Source organism: Carettochelys insculpta, chromosome 3 (assembly GCF_033958435.1).
Source record: "Carettochelys insculpta isolate YL-2023 chromosome 3, ASM3395843v1, whole genome shotgun sequence".
NCBI lineage: Eukaryota > Metazoa > Chordata > Testudines > Carettochelyidae > Carettochelys > Carettochelys insculpta.
This window is the reverse complement of record NC_134139.1, coordinates 115,886,050-115,909,469: the sequence shown is the minus strand read 5'-3', so window position 1 is coordinate 115,909,469 and position 23,420 is coordinate 115,886,050. Positions and strand designations below refer to the sequence as shown.

At 46.2% G+C, this 23,420-nt stretch overlaps 1 protein-coding gene across 9 annotated transcripts in view; it reads right to left on the bottom strand.

The window, feature by feature from the left end:
- The window catches only part of TBC1D32 (TBC1 domain family member 32), a 197,642-nt gene that overhangs the window by 7,731 nt on the left and 166,491 nt on the right, over nucleotides 1-23,420 (bottom strand). For all 9 annotated transcript variants that reach the window (XM_074990655.1, XM_074990659.1, XM_074990660.1 and 6 more), the window contains one exon: nucleotides 21,493-21,681. In XM_074990655.1, coding sequence (XP_074846756.1) covers nucleotides 21,493-21,681 — 189 coding nt within the window. The remainder of the gene's footprint in view (nucleotides 1-21,492; nucleotides 21,682-23,420) is intronic.

Below are 23,420 nucleotides of genomic sequence, written 5' to 3'. Positions count from 1 at the left end.
AGAAAGGGGCCATCCAGGATGTCGAAATACAGCGTCCACACACACATCCAAGCTCCTATTTCAAACGAACGGGGCAGGAAATGCTGTGGATGGGGTTACAGGGCGGCTAAGCACTTCTGGGGCTGCAGCAAGCTGCTCCTTTAAAGGGCCCCTCCCCAACACCCTCAGCCTGCACAGCATGAGGCCTGCTGAGCTGCCACAAGCCCCACAGATGCAGTGCCCACAGGAATGGACATGGAACAGCAGCAGCTGGACACCCTGCTGGCTGCCACCAGTGGAGAGGGGGCCCTGCTGGCTGCATTGGTGGCCACCCTGCAGCTCCTGGCAGGACCACCCCCCCGGCAGGCAGAAAGGGATGCCCCAGACCATGAGGTCCTCTGGGCCCTCCCCTGAGTGCTCTGCCAACTCTGGGGCTACCCCACCAGCTCTGAGTGGTGGGAGCAACTGGTCACGGGGGAGTGGGATAACGACCAGTGGCTCCGGAATTTCCACATGTGCCAGCAGACCTTCCTGGATCTGTGCCAGTGGCTGTCCCCAGCCCTGACGCACCAGGAAACGCGGATGCAGCACGCCCTCCCCATGGAGAAGAGGGCTGCGATAGCTGTCTGGAAGCTGGCCACTCCAGACAGCTATGCTCCGTGGGACACCAATTTGGTGTGGGTATGGCCACAGTTGGGGCTGTCATGATGGACGTAATGAGGCCTGGGCATGCACTCATGGGGGGAGGCTGAGAGGGACACGGGGCGGGGGAAGCTGGGGGGGTGGGCAAAACCCGCACAGACTCACGGGTGCCTATGTCCCTCCACCTCTCCACAGGTGGTCTGCAACATAAATGCCATGCTCCTCCAGAGGGTTGTCCACATAAGGGACCTGGACCTGGTCACTTGGGGCTTTGACATACTGGGTTTCCCAAATTGCTTCGGGACCCTCTGTGGGGCCCACACACCTATCCATGCCCTGGAACACAGCAGAACACAATTCATAAACAGGAAGGGTTACCAATCTGTGGTTCTGCAGGCCATGGTGAACAGCTGGGGCCAGTTTCCTTTTGTGTGGTCTGCCCCCGCGGCAGGACGCAGCGCTGTCCACAGAAGCGGGTGTTGGTGGGCAATGGCAGCCATGCCACCATCCTGGGACCGTGGTCCGGCTAGACCCTGGTGGGCCTACGTCCACTGCAGGTGTGGGGAGCCCCCGGTAGTGTATGGTGTCCCTGCCCCATGATCTGGGAGATGTGCCCTGTTGGGTACATACCTAAGGGTCTACTGCTGAGGCTGGGCGATGGCCATCTAGCCAATGCTCATCTGGAGGTGTTGCAGGGAAGGTCTATTTCTGGGTCCCCCTCCTCCACTGGACCAGTCTCTGGTGGAGGCTGGCTCCATCTCTGGTCTTGATGGTGTGGGAGTAGCTGATGGCTCCAGCTCCTGCTCCTCTCCCCGCTGGGGCTGCTTGGCTGAGGTGTCCAGGAGAGCTGGCAGAGAGGAGGTGTCCCAGGAGCCCAGAATGCTCCTGAGCTCCCTGCAATAGGGCAGGAAGTGGGGGTGGCCCACGACTGGCTGGCTGAGTCCAGAGCTTGGGCCTAACCCTGCCTCAGCTCCCTCACCTTAGGAGTGTGGGCAGGGTGATCCTGGGTAGTCAGGAACTCTGCCAGCCAGGCAAAGACAGCCATGTTTTCCCACTTGCTTCCCATCACCAGGAGCACCTCCTTCTCCTGCCAGAGCCCCAGCAAGTCCTGGAGCTCATGCTTCGTCCAGGAAGCACGCGCTTTTCCCCATCCGGCTGGACTCTTGTTAGCCCTGGGTGCATTCGGAGGGTGGGAGGGCCCTGGGGTTCCTTGCATGGCTGGCTGGTGGCCATCGCAAGCAGGGGGCTGCTCAGGGTTGCAAAGGGGTGTGCAGGGGCAGCACATGTAGCAGCTGCTGCCTGCACGCTCTCAGCTTCCTGCAAAGGGGCTTAATGGTCAATGTGCCTTTAAGGGTCGCTGCACATACAGACCATAGAGCCCCACAAGGGCTGGGCAGCATGTTTCTGCCTAACAACTGATTGCCACCATGGCAGACCCTGCTCTTTCGAAAAAGCAGGACACAGCACGTCTACACATGTCCTTCTTTGTTATATGACAAGACCCATGAAGCATCCTAAAGCAGTCTGATTGTTAGAGGGTGCACACATTTGAATACACAGAACCAACGTATTGGTAAAATCTGACCAACTGCAATTACAAAAGGTCACATCCCTGTAACCATTTCTCACCCCCCTCTTTCTTTTAAATTTCACCAAAGATTTAGAGATCGATATGGAGTAAATGTGGATTGGCAGATGCAGTGGACTAGAGTACACAGACACTTGTGGATTTATAGAAATAGGAAAGATATAAGGAGCTTTGCTCTAGATCCTGTGAAAGGGCTTGTGACAATCACAGAGCTTGCACATAAGGAAGCACCATAGGACCTGCTGATTGTAGTAACCCTGGATCTGTAAGACACCTCAACGAGAGAAGAGACATAGCCTTCCCCACCAACACGCTGACCAGACATAGAGAAAATAAAATTCTTTGCTATCCTAAGGGAAAGTGCAGCATGTACAACCCCTAAGTACTCCTTGGAGTTCTGGTCTGGATTTTGCCTCCTAAGACTTTGAAGTTTCAAAGTTCCTATCAGCGGATAGGAATAAGGGGATTTCAAAGTTGCTGGGATCCTTTCAAAAAGGACCCCCATCTGGACCAGCCACGTGGCAGTGAGCTGCAGCAATCTTGAAGTGCTGCGGTTGCCGTCATTCTAATGAGGCACTGAATATGTATTTCAGTGCTTCATTAGTAAACTTCGAAATGTCATGGCCATTTTAAAGTTTTGGGATAGTGTAGACGTAGCCAACATCTGTCACAAATTACTATAAACTGGCATCTTAGTTACTTGGGTTACTTCCTGGTCTAAATATGGACTTCAAGTATCTCAGATACCAACTCTAGGAAAACACTGGCCTAAGAGAATGAACCTAATATAGCATTATTATGGAGACAAGCCTTGGAGATGACTATTTCTCTGACATAATGGATTCTATATGTACCTCTGTTGGGTTATGTATCAATGCCCTTCTACATAATCCTCAGAGTCTTATCTGGAATGAGTGTCAGCTAGCTAGATCTCAGTTCAAACCTTTCTGTTGTCTAGACTCTTTCAGGGATGTTCCTAAGTAACCTCAAGTAGACAGAAAAATGAAATCTTACATCCCAAGAGGCATAAAAAGTACATTCACCTTAGAGGTCCAGACCTGACAAACTTGTTCCCTCTATGGCTATGAAATATTTGGGAAGAAGATTTTTGCAAATACGAAGAAAGGGGAGCCCCTGTATCACAGGAAGTAGGAGCTGTGTAGGAGAAGACAGATCAATCTGAATAGCTTGGGTGTTAGATTAGAATATCTTCACAACAAAGGCACTGGCTGAGTCTATACTTACCTTACAGTTTGTCCGCTGTTAACGCAATTTTTGGTACGCCATTTGCTTACACCGTTGACTTCTGTGCCTGCGCAAAATGGCACCCTGGAAGATCAACCTAGAGTGGTTGATCTTCTGTGGAATGTGTAGATGAAACTTCTGATTCAGCAAAGGTGATTATGGATGGATGAAGCAGACATAATGTCTTTGATCTGGGCAATTATGCTTTGAGACTCTTAGATATGAAAGCATGAATAGGTGACAGAGAATCCTTCCATTTTGGTTAGTGTTAAATCAAAAGATTATCTGGAACCTCTCAAGAAACCTCCCTGGTCTCACTGACAACTCTACATAGAATGAATAGTGACTTTAAAAGCATGAAATGCAAAACTTCATCCCAGGCCTAATATACATATTGGCTCTATGGTCATGTCTACACTAGTCCAAAACTTTGAAATAGCCATGCAAATACATATTCGGCGCCTCATTAGAATGCGGGTGGCACTTCGAAATTGACGTGGCTCACCGCTGCATGGCTCATCCAGATGGGGTTCCTTTTCGAAAGGACCCCTGCAATTTCAAAATCCCCTTATTCCTATCTGCTGATAGAGATATGGCGATTTCGAAGTTGGTGGGGTCCTTTCAAAAAGGAGCCCTGTCTGGACGAGCCGCGCGGCGGCGACCCGTGGCAATTTCGAAGTGCTGCGGCCGCCCGCATTCTAATGAGGCACTGAATATGTATTTTTGCACTTCATTAGTAAACTTCGACGTGGCCATTTGCGTGGTCATTTTGAAGTTTTGGGCTAGTGTAGACGTAGCCTATATGGCTAACATTGGCTAAGTCCCTAAGTCAACAAAACTAAAAGGCACTTCACGAACTCACATTCCTAAGACAAATCTGATAAGAATTTTTTCAAAATTGTTTGCCTGAATTTGAAGATCTTCTTGAAGATAACTATTTCAAAGTGAAATGGAGTTTTGAATTGTGCATCTGTGTAAGTAAAGACCCTAAGTCTCTTTTGCTAATTTATTCATAGCAGTGGTAAATATTTAGGTTGGCACCTTGAACAGGTTAATGGAACCAAGAGATTTTTTTCCCCTTTCTTCTCAGTGATTGATGTGACAGCATCTGATGACCAGAGCTCCCTCTAATTTTGTCCATCCATGGGCAGAATACATTTTGTTGTGTGCACCAAGGCATATGTGGATATGCATCCCTGGAAGAAACACAAGATGCTGGCTGTAGGCAGCAGCGAGTGCTCTGCTAATCAGCTAAGCAACATCTGAATCTCTCACAGGTGGCCACCCAAGCATTCAGCTTACAGGCATTTTAATTGTGATCCTATTCCAGTTCATGTGAAGTACAGCATTTTAAGCCCTGGCATACTTCTGGATGTGCCCTAACAGGGTGATGTATGATAACTCTTTACTGCTTAAAGGATTTAGGGGTCATTATTCATACCAAGTGATATCTGTAGTGGGGATCTGCACAGATTATTTCATGAGATAGGATATTGAGTTACCTGACTACATTTGATTATAAGCAGTTACATACACAATTTTGTATATCTAATGCAGTTCCCACATATAGACAAAAGACCAGTGTGTATTTTTGTTTTATAATTCTAATCTGAAATTTTCAATCCTGTTGCACACTAGTGGATAGTCAACAATTATTTTAAAATATGTCAGATTTTGTTCTTAAAAAGCAAATATACTGTCATTACCATTCATAATACCTGACAATTGTGCACTTGATATCAATTTTATTTCTACTTTTGTAGGTATATTGTCATATGTCAATATCATTAACGTTGTATTCTTTATACAACACATTCCATATTCCTGTGTTTGCCAATTAAAACAGAATCATTTTTATTTGGTTATTAGTTATTTTGCAGTAGTGTTTGACACAGCCAATATTTTTATCCAAAAAAAGTCAATCCTCTTCTTCTCCTCAAATATTTGTTTTTGACTGGTTTTTTATTTCAAACAAATTTCTTTTCAGAAATGTACACATCTACGTCTAAAGACACTAACATTCTGTCCTTTACCTTTTTGAATAATGAAATGTGAATTATCCATAAGCTTCAGCCCTTTCTTTATATCTGTTCAGAATAGAATTTAATAAAATTATTCTGTTTGACCAGTGCTGTGGTCTGCATATTTTAAGAACTGTTAGACCTTGATGGTCTTGTCAGAATGTTAGTGTAAATATTATTTGGGTGCAGCACAGCACCGATGTATGAAAGCAACATAATATAATAGTAACATAGCACCTACACTATAATAAGGACAAAAGATCTTGCACAATACTTTTAAATTAATGACAAAGATTTTAAATTAATATATTTCTCAAATGCTTACTCTATATTGGCCGTGTCTACATGTGCCCCAAACTTCGAAATGGCCACGCAAATGGCCATTTCGAAGTTCACTAATTAAGTGCGGAAATGCATATTCAGCGCTTCATTAGCATGCGGGTGGCAGCGGCGCTTTGAAATTGATGCTCCTTGCTGCCGTGCGGTGCGTCCAGACGGGGCTCCTTTTTGAAAGGACGCCGCCTACTTCGAATTCCCCTTATTCCCATGAGCTGATGGGAATAAGGGGACTTCGAATTAGGCGGCGTCCTTTCAAAAAGGAGCCCCGTCTGGACGCGCCGCGCGGCGGCAAGAAGCGTCAATTTCGAAGCGCCGCTGCCGCCCGCATGCTAATGAAATGCTGAATATGCATTTCCGCGCTTCATTAGTAAACTCCGAAACGGCCATTTGCGTGGCCATTTCGAAGTTTGGGGCACGTGTAGACGTAGCCATTAAGTGGCTAATTTAGATGGAGAAGAGATAATGAAATATTTGAACAATACACTTGATGGTCCTTAATTAGCCTGTTAAAGCAAGGTACGATCTAATATATTATTTTATTAATTCAAGTTCAGCAATTTTATGAACTTCCAATAGGGTTAATTAGGGTTAATACCCATAATGCTGTCAGCCAACTACTAGTTTTCTTGAAATTTAAAAAGTCCAGGTTTGAATTTTAATTTGTATTTTCTCAGTGCAGGGATTATCTGCTTACTGTACGGAAACAGATCTCATAAAATGGAAATCTAAAAGTTTCTCTATACATAATAACTGCAAAGAGTTGAATATGCATTTTATTGTTTTTTAGATGTGCTACATGTCCTCCATTTCTTATCAATAGGAGTTATTTGATATGTACATAAACCCCAACGCTCTCCATCATATACAAAGGTATGGTATAATGCTTGATGGCTGTATATTCTTTTTTCACCTGCATCTACTTACATTTGTTAAAGGAAGACTTATGATTTGTAAGAAAAAAAGTATCTCACTATAACTATTGCTGTCATCCATACTGACTTACCTTACCATTCTGGTTTAAAATAAATAATTTTTCCTTTAAAAGGTGAAGACAGTTGCATTTGCACGCATAAAAGAAGCTTCACACAAGCATTACATTCATTATCGGGCAATATTAACACTAACTCTTAAAATTCTATAAATATTTGCACATACCCATATATGGTTCAACCATTCCATTATATATAAAAATAGGAGATGAAATGTGGCAATGAATTTTTAAATATAAGCACTCTTAATTTTTCTTACCTTAGTCCATTGATTTGCCACATCTCTAGAGCTCTAGCCACTGTTTTGTCTGCAACTATCAAGGTTATTCCTGATTCAAGATTTATTTTTTCCGTTACTACTATTTTCTTCCATTGTGGTCTTAGCATTTCCTTTTCTTTTCTACCTTCATCCCTTGGTTTTCCCTCAAAAAACTTAGTCAGACTCTCTTCCAAACACAAATCAGCCTGCATATCAGTGAGCGTGGCAATTCTGAGCTGCATCTGCCCTAACAAGTACTTTCAGAGAACCTGGCCTGCTTTCAAAAAAGTGCACCGAGTGTCTATATACAAAACACACTCTTTCAAAAGTAAATCATAAGAATGCGGTGCTGTTTTGAAAGTGTTCTTCCAGTCCTGTAACAGGAAGAGTGCCCTCTTCCAAAAGATTCTTTCAAAAAAATAAACACTCCATGGGTGGTTATTTTGAAAGAGGAATCTGCATGGAGCTGGCCAGCCGGGTCGTGGAGGCTCATTGGCCAGTGGCATTTTATGCCCCAGTGTCCAGCTGCCCTTAAAGCTGCATGGACCAAGAAATGCCATGGCAGGAAGCTGAGAGAGTGCTGGTAGCAAAGGCACAAGCCACAAGCTGCATGCCCTCATGGCCACCCCCTCAGATCTGAAAGAGCACCATGTACAGCAGCCAGCCATCACAGGAGTCCCAGGGCTCACAGGAGCCTGGCCAGCCACTGAAAAAAACAGGCTCCCTCCTGGACCAAGCTGGACCTGTGGGATCTCCTGGGACTGTGGAAGGAGGAGGAGGTCCTGTGGGATATGGTGGAAAGTGCCATAACGTGGCTGCCTTTGCCCATCTAGCCACCAGACTGGGCATCAGGGAACACCCTGCCTGCACCCCAGAACAAGTAAGGAGCAAAGTGAATGAGCTCTGGTAGGGGTATGCCCAGACCCGGGATGAAGCCAGCTGCTCAGAGCAGGTCCTGCAACCTTCCCCTACTACTGGGAGCTCTGGAGCCTCCAGGAGCCCCAGGACAGCTGCCCACCACCTGTCATCCTGGACACTGTAGAGGATGTACCACGTGCCACATCAGATGAGGAGCCAGGACCTGAGGCTTGCCCCCTGCAGCCAGAGCCTAATCCCACCACTGAATGGTCAAGCCAGGAGGGGAACCTCACCATTGACCCACCCTTCAGGCCCTCCAGCTGCACCACAGCTTACCAGGTGCCACTGGACCTTGGTGAGGGACCCTCTGGTAAGTACCTGGTGGGATGCACATTCTGGCTTTAGGGGAAGGGGCACCACAGCTGCCAGCAGGCCAGCCACACACCCAGTGGACCCAGGCCAAACACACCCTGGCTGGCTGTTGCTTCCAGCATGCTGCAATGGCTGCCGGTAACACTCAGCCCCACCCTCAAGGACAGTACCACGAGCCACACAGGCAGGGAGGGGGTGGGTGGGGATGGACCACAGCTGGGCAGCCCCACATAGGGTGGAACCCACTCAAAGCCTACAATACCCCAAGGCTGCCATGCCAGTGGATGGGAGGATGGGGGGCTGCTGCCCCGAGGGGTGGGGGCCGTGGTCCTCAGGGCACCAGCGCAGGACTGATGTGCCCTCCATTTCTCCCCTTCTATCTGTACATTGTGCTGTCGGAGGGCTGGGAGAGTCCCATCCCCTCCATCATCCCAGACAGCCCAGCGGAGGAGAGGGACTGGTTACAACTCCTACCAGCATCACAAGGGGCCTGCAACAGGAGGGCATGGCAGTGGGCTGCCACTGCCATGCAGCAGAGGCAGTGGAGCAGCACCTCCACATGGACTAGGCCCACCACGTGTATTGGAGGGTGGCATGGGAGAATCTGATGTCCTACATGTGGGACATAACAGAGAGAGCACTTGGGGCTCCTCGCCAACCTGGGTCCCGCCCACAGCCACTCCTGCTCTCACTCCCGCCCCCCACCCCGCTGCCCCTGCTCCCATGCCAAGACCAACCCTGCTCGACTCCCCTCATGGCTCTACTTCCCCATGGCGCCTGCCCATTCCCAGACCCACCAGGGACCCCACTCCGGGGTGGGAGGAGATCCTGGGGCTGACTATGCTCATGTCAATCCACCCCTGCCCCAGTGTAGCGCTCTCCTGTCTCCCTGGTTGATGTTCCCCCCTCCAGGTTGAGCCGCCCCCACTTCACCAGGCCTCCATTGTATATACAGTAAAATTCCTTTAATCCAGCCTCTGATGATTAGGAATTCCTGATGGTCCAGCATGTAGCAAAAATAGTCCTGTTTACAGAGATAATCTGGCAAAATTTGATGGTCCAGCATATTTGGAATGAGGCTCACTCGCGAGCTGCTCAGGCAGCATGCTGTGATGAATTTTGGTAGGGGAGTGGGCAGAGTGAGTGTAACTGACTACTGAGACTCAGATACTAGCCGCATTAGTGAGCTCTGTGATTTCTCTCACTAGCGGACTATCAGGAGTGATTTTACAGCATCATCATGGTCTATTCGCCATCTTCCCGTGTTGCCATTTGAAATTGTTCAAAGTTTATTGCGTTTATCACAATATATTTGGACTTTAATTAGCCCATCTACCATTTATAATGGCTGCTAAGTCTAGCAAGGTGGATATAGTTGGTGAAGGTGCAAAAAAGGCAGCACGTTACATTGATGATCCCTCAAAAACTGGAAATAATGTAACAACTTGAAAGTGGCGAAAACAGAAATGTGATAATTCAGCAATACAATATTGGATTGTCTATGATACAGATATCAAGAAACAAGAGGAACAGTTGCAATCTTTTGTAGCTGCGTCAGATAACCTCAAAAGTGCTGAAAAACGACGAACATTGAAAATGCCTAAATTAGTGCAGTTAGGTAGTATTTTGTATAAGTGGTTAATGGCTAAGTGTTCATAAAGAAAGCCAATAACAGGGCCTATGCTAATTGAAAAGGCTAAGCTCTTTTATGAGGACATGAAAATTACTGAAAAGTACTCATTGTCACTCAGCTGGCTACGTGATTTCAAAAAATGTCATGGTATTCGTAAGCTTGATGTTTGTGGTGAAGTGTTGTCTGCCGATACTGAAGCAGCTGAGAAATAGTGAGTTCTTCCAAGATTTAGTCAAGCAGCACAATTTGTCGCCTGCCAAATTTATAATGCTGATGAAATTGGCCTTTTTTGGCACTGTTTGCCTAACAGCACTTCAGCTGATGCAAGTGAAAACAGGGTGGTTTCAAATTAAATAAGGATAGGCTTATGGGTCTTATGTGTGCTAATGCTGATGATGGTCATAAGTTGAAACTTTTTGTTATCGGTAAATTCAAAAACCCACAGCTTTCAAAAATGTTACACAACTTCCTGTTATTTCTGATGCTCAATCAAATTGTTAGATGACTGCAGAGCTTTTCAAAGACTTGTTTTTCAATCATTTTGTGCTAGCAGCAATGGAAAACTTCAGAAAGCAAGGATTGCTTGAGGATAGCAAAGCTATTTTCCTATTAGATAATTGTAGGGCACATCCTCCAGCTTCAGACCTTCTTTGTGGGGATATCTTCATCACATACTTGCCTCCAAATGTGACATCTTTAATACAAGCAATGCATCAAGGTGTCATTCAGAACTTCAAAAGAGGATACAGGGTGTCTTTCATTCACAAATTAGTGAATTCTGACTGCAGGTACATGATTTTCAGTCTTCTGTTAATATTAAGGATGCAATTTTTGCTGTTGGTTTAGCATGGAAGGATGTTAAAGCTTCCACCCTAAGAAGAGCCTGGTGAAAATTTTGGAAAGATGCCATATTTCAGCAGGATTTTTCAGATGACGAGTCTGAAAGATTTACTGGTATGACAAGGCATTTCAGAGACATTTTAAATATTGTTGCAGATGCTACTCAGGGGACTCCTATCAGCAAGCTTTCATAGGGGGACATTGAGGAATGGGTTGATGCTAATAAGGATATCCCAGTAGTAGAAGAGGTGAGTGATGACCAAATTATTCGAAGTGTAGTAAACCCAAAGATGGCTCAAGAAGCTAAAGAAGACCCTAAAACCCAAATCAGCTCACAGCAAGCTTCAGAATTTCTTACAGGCTGTGTAAAATTTGCTGAGAGTAACAGTCACTACACTGCTGCAGAAATAATGAATCTGCATATTATACTCAATTTTTTATAAGAAAAAATAGTAGCAATGAAAAAAGCATATCTCAGAGACATGTTTAAGAGAGCATCAAAGAAAATCACTTCTGCAACCCTTGTTCCTTCAACTTCAGCTGCAGCTATGGATGTACCCTTTGGGCTACGTCTACACGTGCAGCCGACATCGAAATAGTCTATTTCGATGAATAACGTCTACACGTCCTCCAGGACTGGCAACGTCGATGTTCAACTTCGACGTTGCTCAGCCCAACATCGAAATAGGCGCAGCGAGGGAACGTCTACACGTCAAAGTAGCACACATCGAAATAGGGATGCCAGGCACAGCTGCAGACAGGGTCACAGGGTGGACTCAACAGCCACCTGCTCCCTTAAAGGGCCCCTCCCAGACACAGTTGCACTAAACAACACAAGATACACAGAGCTGACAACTGGTTGCAGACCCTGTGCCTGCAGCATAGATCCCCAGCTGCCGCAGAAGCAGCCAGAAGCCCTGGGCTAAGGGCTGCTGCCCACGGTGACCATAGAGCCCCGCAGGGGCTGGAGAGAGAGCATCTCTCAACCCCCCAGCTGATGGCCGCCATGGAGGACCCAGCAATTTCGACGTTGCGGGACGCGGATCGTCTACACGGTCCCTACTTCGACGTTGAACGTCGAAGTAGGGCGCTATTCCTGTCTCCTCATGAGGTTAGCGACTTTGACGTCTCGCCGCCTAACGTCGAAGTTAACTTCGAAATAGCGCCTGACGCGTGTAGACGCGACGGGCGCTATTTCGAAGTTGGTGCCGCTACTTCGAAGTAGCGTGCACGTGTAGACGCAGCTTTGAAGATTAACCTGCCGACATCCATGTTGAAGACAATCTTCACCCTGACAACCCAGATGTTGAAGAGAGGCCTTACCCTGATGACCCTGAACCTATACCTGAAGAAACTACAGTGGGATATTCATCAGATTAGTTGTGCATCTACAGCATCTACAGTAGTTTTAAGTGATCTTCTTTCAGTGAATAAGTGAATTTTCATTGCATTAAGAAGTGAAAAGTTTCTTTAAGTATTTAAGTTACAATTAGTAAATACACTACAGTAAAAAGTTTAAGTTTCTGATAAATAAATAAAGAAAATTACAGCATTAAGTTGTGAATTACAAATTGTATTTAAGTGTCTACAGGACAATTTACTGTATTTAAGTGTAAAAGCCATTCTGCACACTAATCTCCTGCTACAGGTACTTCATCTACTGCTGTGGGTACTTCACTTTTTGGATCATGTATACAGCACTGGTGAGTACAGTACAGCAGTATTTACAGTGTAATGTGGTGTAGTAAAGTAGATAATACAGTATCAAAATAGTGTTATCACACATACAGTAGTGAAATTACAATGTCTTAGGGTATCCTTATGGTGACATCCAATAGTCTGGAAAGTTTGGTAATCTGGCATCTGTCCAGTCCTAGACATGCTGGATTAAAGGAATTTTACTGTAGTTTGCCACTGCTCCCTGATGTAGGTAGTTCCCTTGTGCTGTTTGTAGAATTAAACTGTCACTAGTTTTCATTAACATGTTTATTTTTGCACCATCCTCGGGTCCTGCGCTCATGGTGGAGGGACAGTGAAGGGTGGATGTGTGGGGGTACCCTGCGTGTGGGTCAAAGGGGCCCAGGAGTGTAACTCTCTCAGAGGGCCTCCCTGATGCGAATCCTGTCCCAGTGTGCCTGGTGACTCAGGGCAACAGCCAGCTGCTTGTAAGCGGGACAGGCCTTGGCCACCCACCCTTAGATGAAGGCCTCACCATTGCCCTCCACTATATTGTGAAGGATGCAGCAAGTGCCCACCACCTGGGGGACGCTGTGCAGGCCGACCTCCAGGCACATGAGGAGGTACTGCCACCGGCCCTTCAGACACCTGAACCCCTGCTCCACCACATTGCAGGCCTGGTTAAGGCAGCTGTTAAATGTCTACTGGGTGGGGTTGGGGTGGGTTGTGTAGAGCCACATCAGCCAGGGCTGCAAGGGGTAGGCAGCATCCACCAACATCCAGAGGGGCACAATGATGTCCCCAACCTGGAACTTCCACAGTGGGACTTATGTCCTGGCCTCCATGAAGTGGCAGAGCCTGGAGTTCTGGAACACACAGAAGTCATGTGTCCAACCCGCCCACCCCCCATAGGTGTCCAGGAAGCAGCCCTTGCTGTCCACCAGTGCCTGGAGCACTATCTAGTGGTACCCTTTTCTGTTCACATAGCTGCTGGTGTTGTGTTCCAGGGCATGGATGGGGATGTATGTCCTGTACAGGGGTCTGAAGCAGTGTGGGAAGCCAAGTGTGGTGAATCCTGTGATGGCTGGGTCCACATTCCCCACATGGAGGACTCTGTGGAGAAGCACCATGTTGATCACGAGGATGACTTCCATGGGAGGGAGGGCGTATGTTCTCTTGGGGGTGTGCCAGGCCCCCTTCCCCTTCCCCCTTCCAAGTTCCCCCCTACCGGCCCCAGCCCCCATACCCCCAGCTGCCAAGAGACCCCTTGCCCGGGAGCCTACTCTCCCCTCCCTATGGTGGGTGCACGACCCAAGCATGTGTTACCTCTATGAGGGCAGCCCCAACAGTGGCTTTGCCCACCACAAATTTGAGCCGCCTAGACAGGTAGGTGTCCAAAGTGGCCAGCTTCCAGACAGTGAAGGCAACCCTCTTTTCAAGGGGGAGGACAAGCAGCATGTGTGTGTCCTGGGGTCTCACGCTGGGGTTGATCCAGTGGCAGAGCTCCTAGAAGGTCCTTGGCATCACCTAAACACCAGCACAAGCTGCTCCCACTAATCCATGCTACTGGGGTGGCTCCAGAGGTGCTTTAGCACTCAGAGGTGGCATCAGTGGAATCCTGGGTGGGAAGGCTCCAAGGCCCCAGCAACTGGTCACCCTAGACAATAACTGCTTGGTTGGCCACCAGTTTGGGGTGGGCAAGGCCACCGTCGGGGTCATCCTTCTGGAGGTAAGCCAATCTGGGTCATGTATCCACCAGAGGGACAGGGGAGGAGGCCCTGGGGTGGGGGACCCAGAGGTAACATGGGAGGGGGCCCTGGGAAGGGACAGGATGTCCCCAAGCACCCCTCCACATTCTCATGAGTGCTTTTGCCCTCCATCCCATGCAGGTTGTTGTGGCAAAAAAAAGCATCTTCCTGCACCGGGTCATCTGTGTAGGGGACCTAGATGCCTCCATGGCAGACTTTGCAGAGCCAGGCTTCCCCAACTGTTTTGGTGTTTTGGATGGCACTAACATTGCCATCTGAGCCCTGCCATACAGCACCAGCAGCTACATCCATCAGAAGAGGTATCACTCCATGGTGCTCCAGGCCCTCGTGGATGCCAATCGGCACTTCCCGGACATCTGTACGGGCTGGTCAGGCAGAGCTCATGATGCCCACATCTTCAGAAATTTGTGGCTCGGTCGCTGGATGCAGGAGGGGACCTACCTCCCCCAATGGGAGCTCCTGGTCGGGGATACAACCATGCTCCCCCCTGCATAGTGGCTGATGTCACCTACCCCTTGCAGACATGCAGCCAGCTCTACATGAGCCACACAGACTTCAGCCAAGATCTATTCAACACCCGCCTCAATGAGGCCCACAGCACTGTTGAGCAGGCATTTGGGCGGCTCAAGGGGCTCTTCAGGTATCTCCTGATGTGGCTGGAGGTCCGCCTCTGCAGTGTGCCCACTGTTGGGGGGGGCATGCTGTGCTCTCCACAATATAGTGGAGAGAAAGCATGACGTTTTCATGCAGCAGTAGGTGGCCGAGGCTGTACCCTGCTTTGAACAGCCGTCCACTGCCCCATGCCGCTAGGTGCACTGGGGCAGGGTGTGTGTGAGGGAGGCCCTCCAGAAGATCTTTCCCTGGAGGTCCCAGTGACCAGCCACTAAGCATAACCCTATGACTCCCCACCCTCACACCCACTCCTCACCACTCCCCCACCATTACCCCCTGTGGCCCATGCATACCCCACCACTCCCCGACAATGCATGAGGGACACAACTTAAGATAGAAAAATAAACATATTATTGAACCTTAACTAACTGTACGCAGATCTTTTACCTCTACAAAACAACTATGTATGGGGGTGGGGGAAGGAAGGAGGAGAACTATGTAAAAGGGAAGCCCTGGAGTGGGGGCCTTAATCCTTGACTAAGGTGGACAGGAGCTGCGGTGCCCATGGAATGACAACTGCCCTGGGTCCGGGGTCACATGCAGGGCTGGGATTGGGACAGAACAATGGGGAGGAAGGGACATGGTGGGAGTGTGGCGACCTCAGCCTCTGTGAGAGAGGGCTGGGAAGAGCTGTGTCCAGGGTGCCCATGCTCACCAGCAGCCACCACAGAGCTCCTCCCAGTTGGCTAGGGAGATGTGGGGTAGGAGCAGGGCAGCAAGGGCAAGGGTAGCAGAAGGGGCTGTCAGTGGAGCGGGCGCCTGGGCCAGGCTTTTGGAGATCGCCTAGGCGAAGGCATCAAGGGAGCCCCCAGCCCAATCCCAGGCTGCCCGCTCCATTGAAAGCCATTCCGGCAGGAGGCAGTTCTGCTCCCACCAAGCAGCCGTTTCAGCTGCAGTGACCTCCTGCTGGTGGGTGTGATGGCATGTCCTCCTGGCATGGTGCACAGTCCTTGGGGTGGGTGACACCCCATCCCCCTTGCCAGATGCTTCTTGGCTGGCCCCCGATGCCAGAGCTGTGAAGACATAATGGAAGAAAGGGGTGCTCCATCCGCTGTGCTACCACACTGCATGGGGAAGTGTCCCCCATCCCTGTCAGCCACCCCTCCCTGTCTGCTGGAGTGGAGGCCCTGGGGCATCCTGGGTGCAGAGGGGTCCCACCACAAGTGGGAAATATGCTGGTCCTGTCTGCCCCCTACTTCATATCATCCCATAACATGTGGCCTGTGTGGCTGTCCATGGGCCTGTCCTGGGGATAGGAACCATGGCCTTCCCTGGTGCCTCTGGCCTGGGGCCGGTAGCCATGTGGGCAGCCTGATGCTAGCTGTGGCAGAAGGCAGGTGCACCCTCTCGCTCACATGCCCCGGGGTGTCCAAAACACCCAGTTCTTACCTGAGGGTGCCTCAAGAAGCTGGAGGGAGGTCTGGATTGAGGTGGCCTGGCTGGTCAACCTGGATAGGATGGCTATAACCAGGGTTCCCTCACTGGACTGCTCCTCCTTGCTGTCATCTGGTTCAGGATCCAGGTGCTGAGGGAGTGGTGCCGTCGAGGGCCCTGGCTCTGCCTCCTTGACCTCCTCCAGCTCTGCCATGTCCAGGGGGCCTGCCTCCTTAACCCCAGGAAGGTGGTCAACTTCATCATAATAGGGGCAGCTGGTAGGTGCTGTCCCTGACCACTTGGTTGCATCCTTGGCCTTGCAATAGACCTGGCGCAGTTCCTTGACCTTTGACTGGACTTGCTTGAGGGTCCAGGAGCGGTGCCCCACGTGATTAGGCCCTCAGAGAGGCAGCCAAGTGCTGCTGTGCTCCTCTTGTGCGCCTTGGTCTGCAGCAGGACCTCCTCATCCCCCCCACAGGCTGAGGAGGTCCTGGAGTTCAGGCTCGGTACAGATTGGGCTCCAGTTTTTCCCAGCTGGGCTGGCATCCTGGGAGCCCTGTCAAGCACTGTCCTGGGGTCCCTGGGAAGTGCAGGGGTCCTGGCTGCTGGCCATGGCTCCAAGGGGAGGTTTGTTCTCGTCCTTGGGGGTGCTGGAGGACGTGCAGCTGCAGGCACGTGTGCTTGTGGCTACCAGCACATTCTCAGCTTCCTGCACAGGGTTTCTGGGTCCTTGCATCTTTAAAAGCATCAGGAGATAGTATCCATAGAGCCCTGCTGGTGCTGGTCAGGGCCTCTCTGTGCTCCAGCTGACCAGCACCATGAAGGACTCATTCTTTTGAAATAGCAGCCTGCCAAAAGGTGCTATTTGTGTGTTGTCGCTCTGCTGCAAATTTTGAAATGTCTCCTGCTTTCAAAATTATTTTGAAATTCATCCCTAGTGTAACCACGGCCTAACAGTCCAGCCCCGCACTCCAGTGGGGGCCCTGTGCTCCGGCCTCCTCCCAGGCTGCTTGGGGTGGGGTCGGGGGGCAGGGCCAGTGCTTCTGCCATGTACCACTCTAAATTGGCTCACATGCTGAGAGTGGCACATGTGCCGGGGGTTGCTGACCCCTACTCTAGAACTTGTCTTTTTTAAAAACAGAAACAAACAAGCAAACAAAAACCTAAGCTAAGCTGACGTGTCTGTCTTGCTCCTTTTTCTGTAAGTGCTCTCACAGACACAGCCAAACTCATCTTGTATCAGTCAGTAATACCTGAGAACTAAGAAGAAAGCTATGCTTTGCAAGCAATGTGCAACTTTATTTTTCAAGTCTATGGATCTACGAAATGAATCAAAATGTGTACTTTATTCATGTAGATTTGATTTCAAATTCTGACTTCATGCTCTTTCTCCAAATTTTAAACTGATGGCATGCTGCACAAACAAAATTTGTGGAAATGAAAAAATGACATCATCTTGACATCTGTTCAAGGTGAGTCTAAAATCTCTTACAAACCTCTTGAAAAGACACCATCACCTCAAGCTTTCTATCCATCCAGGTGATAGTCATAGCAGGAGGAACATGAACTACAAACTATAAACCAACAATACTAGAAAAGACTATAAACTACAAACCTTGCAAAATCCTTCTGTGGAGGCTTATATCAAAATAACTATTATCCCAGCAGAAAATGTTGTGAGTTAAATATTTTCATGCTTCAGTAGGAGGATACTATAATTCTACACTTCTGAAACACACCTAATTCTGACTAGAAGCTACATACATACACAGAGAATTAAGAGTCCAAAGCACTTCCCATGGGAGTCAACAGGAATATTTCCACTGATTCCAATAAGAGATTGAAAGGTCTTTCAGTATTTTTTGCTGGAGAACACTATACCTGCCTGCCCTGCTTGATGAAGAAATTCAGCTATAGAATAAGTGAATGACAAATGGGAAAAAAATCATATACTGAAGCTGCCAAAGAAAGGAGACTTCAGTCAGAGTAAAAACTGGAGGGGCATTCAATTGCTGTCTATTCCAACTAAAGTACCAAAAGCTATTATTTTAAAGAGAATAAGGAAGGTAGTAGATTCCCAGTTACAACAGGAGCAGGCATTGTACAAACAAGAGAAATCTTGTATAGATCAAATAGTAATCCTGTGTGTTGAACGAATAGGATTTACTGCTTTATATTGATTTCCATGATTCTATGATTTTATAGATTTCCAAAAAGCCATAAAAAGGATGAAACTGCTTTATGGAAGTTGCTACACCATTATGGAATTGTCCCTCAGAAATATGTGAACATCATTCAAAACTTATATTAAAACATGAGGTGCTAAGTAATACATTGCAATGGACCAATTAAATCATTCAAGATTACTACAGGTGTCAAACAAGAATGTCTTGTGTCACATATGGTCTTTTTTACTGGTAGTGGATTGGGTAAAAAGAAAGACTATAGGGTCAAAATTGGACTTTCACACAGAAGTTAATAGGACCTTGACTTTGCAGATGGCATCAACTTTCTATCCAATACACGCAGAGACACAAAAGCTCAAGTGTACCATTGCCAGACATCTGCACAGTTTGAAGGGTTGAAAGATCAACACCAAGAAAACTAAAGCCATGGGAATCAACACAAGAAACACCAACAGAAATTTCTGAGACTGACAAAGAGGCGGCCTGCTGTTTCACAGATCTTGGCAGCACTGTATGTACCAGGGGTGAAACAGATGAAGACATTAAAACCAGATGAGGAAAAGACAGGCATTTGTCTATAACTGTAAAGTCAATCTGGAGAAACAGAAATCTTGCCCTCCGAACTAAACTTTCAATATATAACAATATGGTCTTATTATGTCGTCCTGACACTTGGAGATTTATTATGGTCATATTATTTACAATAAGTTTTCATTAACATTTGCTTAGACAAATTCTCTATATGAGATGGTTAGAAAAAGATCATGAACCAAGTCAGATTATGAACAGGAGGATGCCAGGCAATTCACCAATATCATATTCTACAGGAGTCCTTCCTCTGATCCCATCGAGGAATACCAAAAGAAACTACATTATATGCTAAAGAAACCACCTTCTGTAGCTCAGGAAAAAATCCACATAGACATGCCCACAGAACCCTAACCAGAAGTATTCTATCTTCTAACCAAGATCCATAAATCTGGAAATGCCAGCCATTCCATCATTTCAGGTATTGACACCCTACTATCCTTCTATGTTGACTCTCTCCTCAAACCCTATTCTACAATCATTCCTAGCTATCGGAGACACCACTGACTTCCTGAGGAAACTACAAACTATCTGTAATCTTCCTGAAAACACCATCCTTGCCGTCATGGATGCACAAGCCCTCTACAATATTCCACACAAGGATGGACTGCAAGGTGTCAGGAACACCATCCCTGATGATGCCATGGCACATCTGGTGTCTGAGCTATATGGCTTTGTCCTCACCCACAACTCGTTTCGATTTGGGAACAATTTATACTTCCAAGTCATTGGCACTGTTATGGACATCTGCATAGCCTCACAATACGCCATCATCTTATGGCTAACCAATAACAATATTTCCTCACCTCCTGTCCCACAGCACCCCTCTTCTACTTACATTACATTAATACTATCTTCATGATTTGGACCCCTGGTAAGGAGACCCTTGAAGAATTCCATAGGAACTTCAACAATATGCACCACACCATCAATCTCAGCCTTGACACTTGTGTACAAGAGATCCATTTCCTGGACACTACAATACAAATCAACGATGGTCACATTAATAATATACTGGACACCCACCAACTGCTGTTCATCCCTGCATGCATCCAGCTTCCATCCAAGATCCACTGTGTACAGCTAAGCCCTAAACACAACCACATCTGCTCCAATGTCACTGACAGAGACAAAAAACTACAAGATCTTTATCAAGCATTACTAAAACTTAACTACCCACCAATGGAATTAAAGAAACAGGTTGACAGAGTCAGATGAATACCCAGAAGTCACCTACTACATGATAGGCACAACAAGCAAAACAACAGAATACCACTTGTCATCATCTATAGCCCTCGGCTTAAACCTCGAGAAAATAAGCAGCCACACACCATATCACAGAAAAACAAACCCAAGGAGCTATCCCTGCAACAAACCCAGTTCCCAGTTCTGTCCACATATCTATATTAATGGCACCATGACTGGACCTAACCATATCAGCCACAACATAAGGGCTCAGACATCTACACATTCACTGTGATTCATGCCAACATGTGTCAGCAATGCTCTTGGACAGTCTCTGTGCTAAAGGATGAATGGACATAAATCTGACATCAGGAATTGGAATATACATAAACCTATAGGGGAACACTTAACCTCCTCCTGGACATTCAATAACAGATTTAAAACTAGCCATTGTTCTACAGAAGAATTTTACCACGAGATTACAGAAGGAGGCACCTAAACTGGAATTCATTTGCAAATTTGACACTGCTAAATTAGGACTTAAAAGGGATCTCAATTATCTTATGCATTACCAATGATAATTTCCCCACTTTTGATATTTGCAGGAATGGCACACGTCCTATGTAATTTAATTTGCTTCTTCTAATGGTCCTATTAGTGACAGGTACCCCCCTTTTTTTTCCTGGTCCCCCGACCTTCCCTGTAATGTGAACCCTGACGTCTAATTGTCTATTCCAATCTGAAAATCTGAACAAGTGGGTCTTATCCACAAAAGCTCATTTAAAAAATTTTTAATTAAAAAAAATTAGTCTTTAAGCTGCTACAAGACTGCATGCTATTTGTGAAGCTGTACGCTAACATGGCTACCCCTCTGAGTCTGGAGAATGACGACACAGAAACCAACAGGAAAGGAAATTACATAAAAATGGAGACAGCTAAAATGTAGATGAAAGAAACACCTGAATAACATAGCAGGGCCCCAGGGCAAGACAACAGAGACAATGAGGTAGATCCAAGAAAACTTGAAAATGTACACAAGAAGCAAAGCTGAAAGCTATCAAAATGCCAGGGAAAGAAAAGAATGCAGCAGGAGATCAGCATAGATAGAAGTGGTCAAGGACCTTTGTTCCTCATGGAAAAGAGAAGAGAGAGAGAGAAATGAATGAGACTCAAATAAAATAAGTGCTGGAAATTGAGTTGTTTGGTGAAATAGTTATCTTTCAGTATGGAAAATATAGCTTTTTCTCTCATCTGCTAAACCAAAATAGAATATTACTTTGAGAAAAACCTGTAGATCTTCTGTCTGTGTGTGCTGCAGAATATTTTGCTGTAGATGTTTGAACACAGATATGCACATGTAGATCTGATAATCAGGACCAAGGAAAATACATGTAACAATGTAGTGGCAGATCTCACTCCAGTCCAAGTAATTCCAGAAACACTGAGATAGCCACTGCTGACAAATCTAGAAAAATATAAAAACAAATTCAATTTATCAAAGTAATTCATTGCTTTATTAATAACAGAGATGGATAACTTTTCTGCACTACAACCCCCTTTTGCATACCAAGACCATCTTATTCTCCCTTCTCATCCACAAATAATCTAGACAAAGCCCTACCCGACCCATATATTGGTGGTCATGACTACCAGGCTGAGAACTCCTACTTAATACATGCATTTAAAAGTGACATACCATGTGGTTGGTATACTTAACAAAAATATTATTTACCCTGATAACAGGTTCTTCATGAGTTGCCTATGTAGATCCCTGCTTGTAAGAAAAGTGTGCCTCTATTGTGCAAGCTGGAAAGCTTATAGTAAGTAGTGTCTGTCTTGAATGTTTCCCTCCTGGTAAGACGTAAGAGCACAAAAAGGTGCGGCTGCTAAATCCTGTTAGTCATTCCCATGTATTCAAGACTCCCTCGCCTGGGGCTATGAGGAAGGTGACCAAGGGCTCTGAATCCCTGTTCAAGGACATCTCAAAGAACTGCAGTTGTATACTAAGTTAAGCAACCATTTTTCCTTCTCCTTTGAGAACTTCACATATGGCTTAGAACTCTTGGGAGATTAACAAGAATAAGTGAATCTAGAATGGTCTGAGAAGGATCAAACACCAAATAATTCAAAGCCAGCTGCTGTCTTCATACATGTGGATCTCAATAGTTTCTGGCTTGGAACAATGAAAAAGTGATTATGTTTACAGTGTAGTCCTAACCAACAAAGTCAATCCAACAAAACAAAATGACCCATAATGTGAAAAAACCTCCATATTAATTGTCCTAAATGTATCCTGTTCTTAACAATTACTGTTCTGCTAACAGGAAAGAAAAAAGAGGTTTTAAAAAGGATAATGAAGTGAGCTTTTAAGTTTGGCCTCACTGCTTATGATGGCCAAAAGGAACTGAGGCTCAGCAGGGACCATAATCCTCATCTGATATCAATGAAGAGCCCTGAAGGACAATGCTATATAAAAAAAATTGAACATATGTATTCCAGTAATGTGCATCTACACATGCAATTCTTTAAAGCTGAAACACAAATTTCAAAGACTAATGATGGAAAAAATAAACTATTTTTATGTATTTATTTTTCTAAAGATTTTTTAAAGAGCATAGTAATCTTTGAAAGTGTATTTAATGTGTGTTTCCCTTTAAGTTAAAGGAATTCTGTGCCTTGTAAATGAATGGTAGGTCCTTCCCTTAGGTTCCTTTAGATTTGATTGAATGGTATGGAAGACATGGTCTTTAGCAGATCTTGTTTTTTTTCCCATTTCTAAATCACACTCTGTTGCTTAATCCCTTGTGTACAACACACTTCATTTAGCTCTAGACCACAAATCCTTTGTTAATCAGCCCCTAAGTGTTTAAAAATATGCAGCAGTACTGTGTTTCTAATTAGATCACAACAGCTATGCTTTGGAATGAGATTGCTTTCAGTTATGTATTCCTATATACTGACATTTATATATGTTAAAGTTGTTTTTGTAGTAATAGAAGCATTATTTTTGTAATAAAATAACACAATTATGTAGCCAGAGGATGCGTGCGTATTACAGTGGTGCCCACTACTGGCATTCTAGTTAAGTGTTTCCATTAAAAACTTATTCTTACTGTGGGTTTTACTGTGAATTATGAACAAAAAATTTTGCCATACAACTTATCAACATATATTTTAAAGACAGAATATTAATTAGTTTTAAAA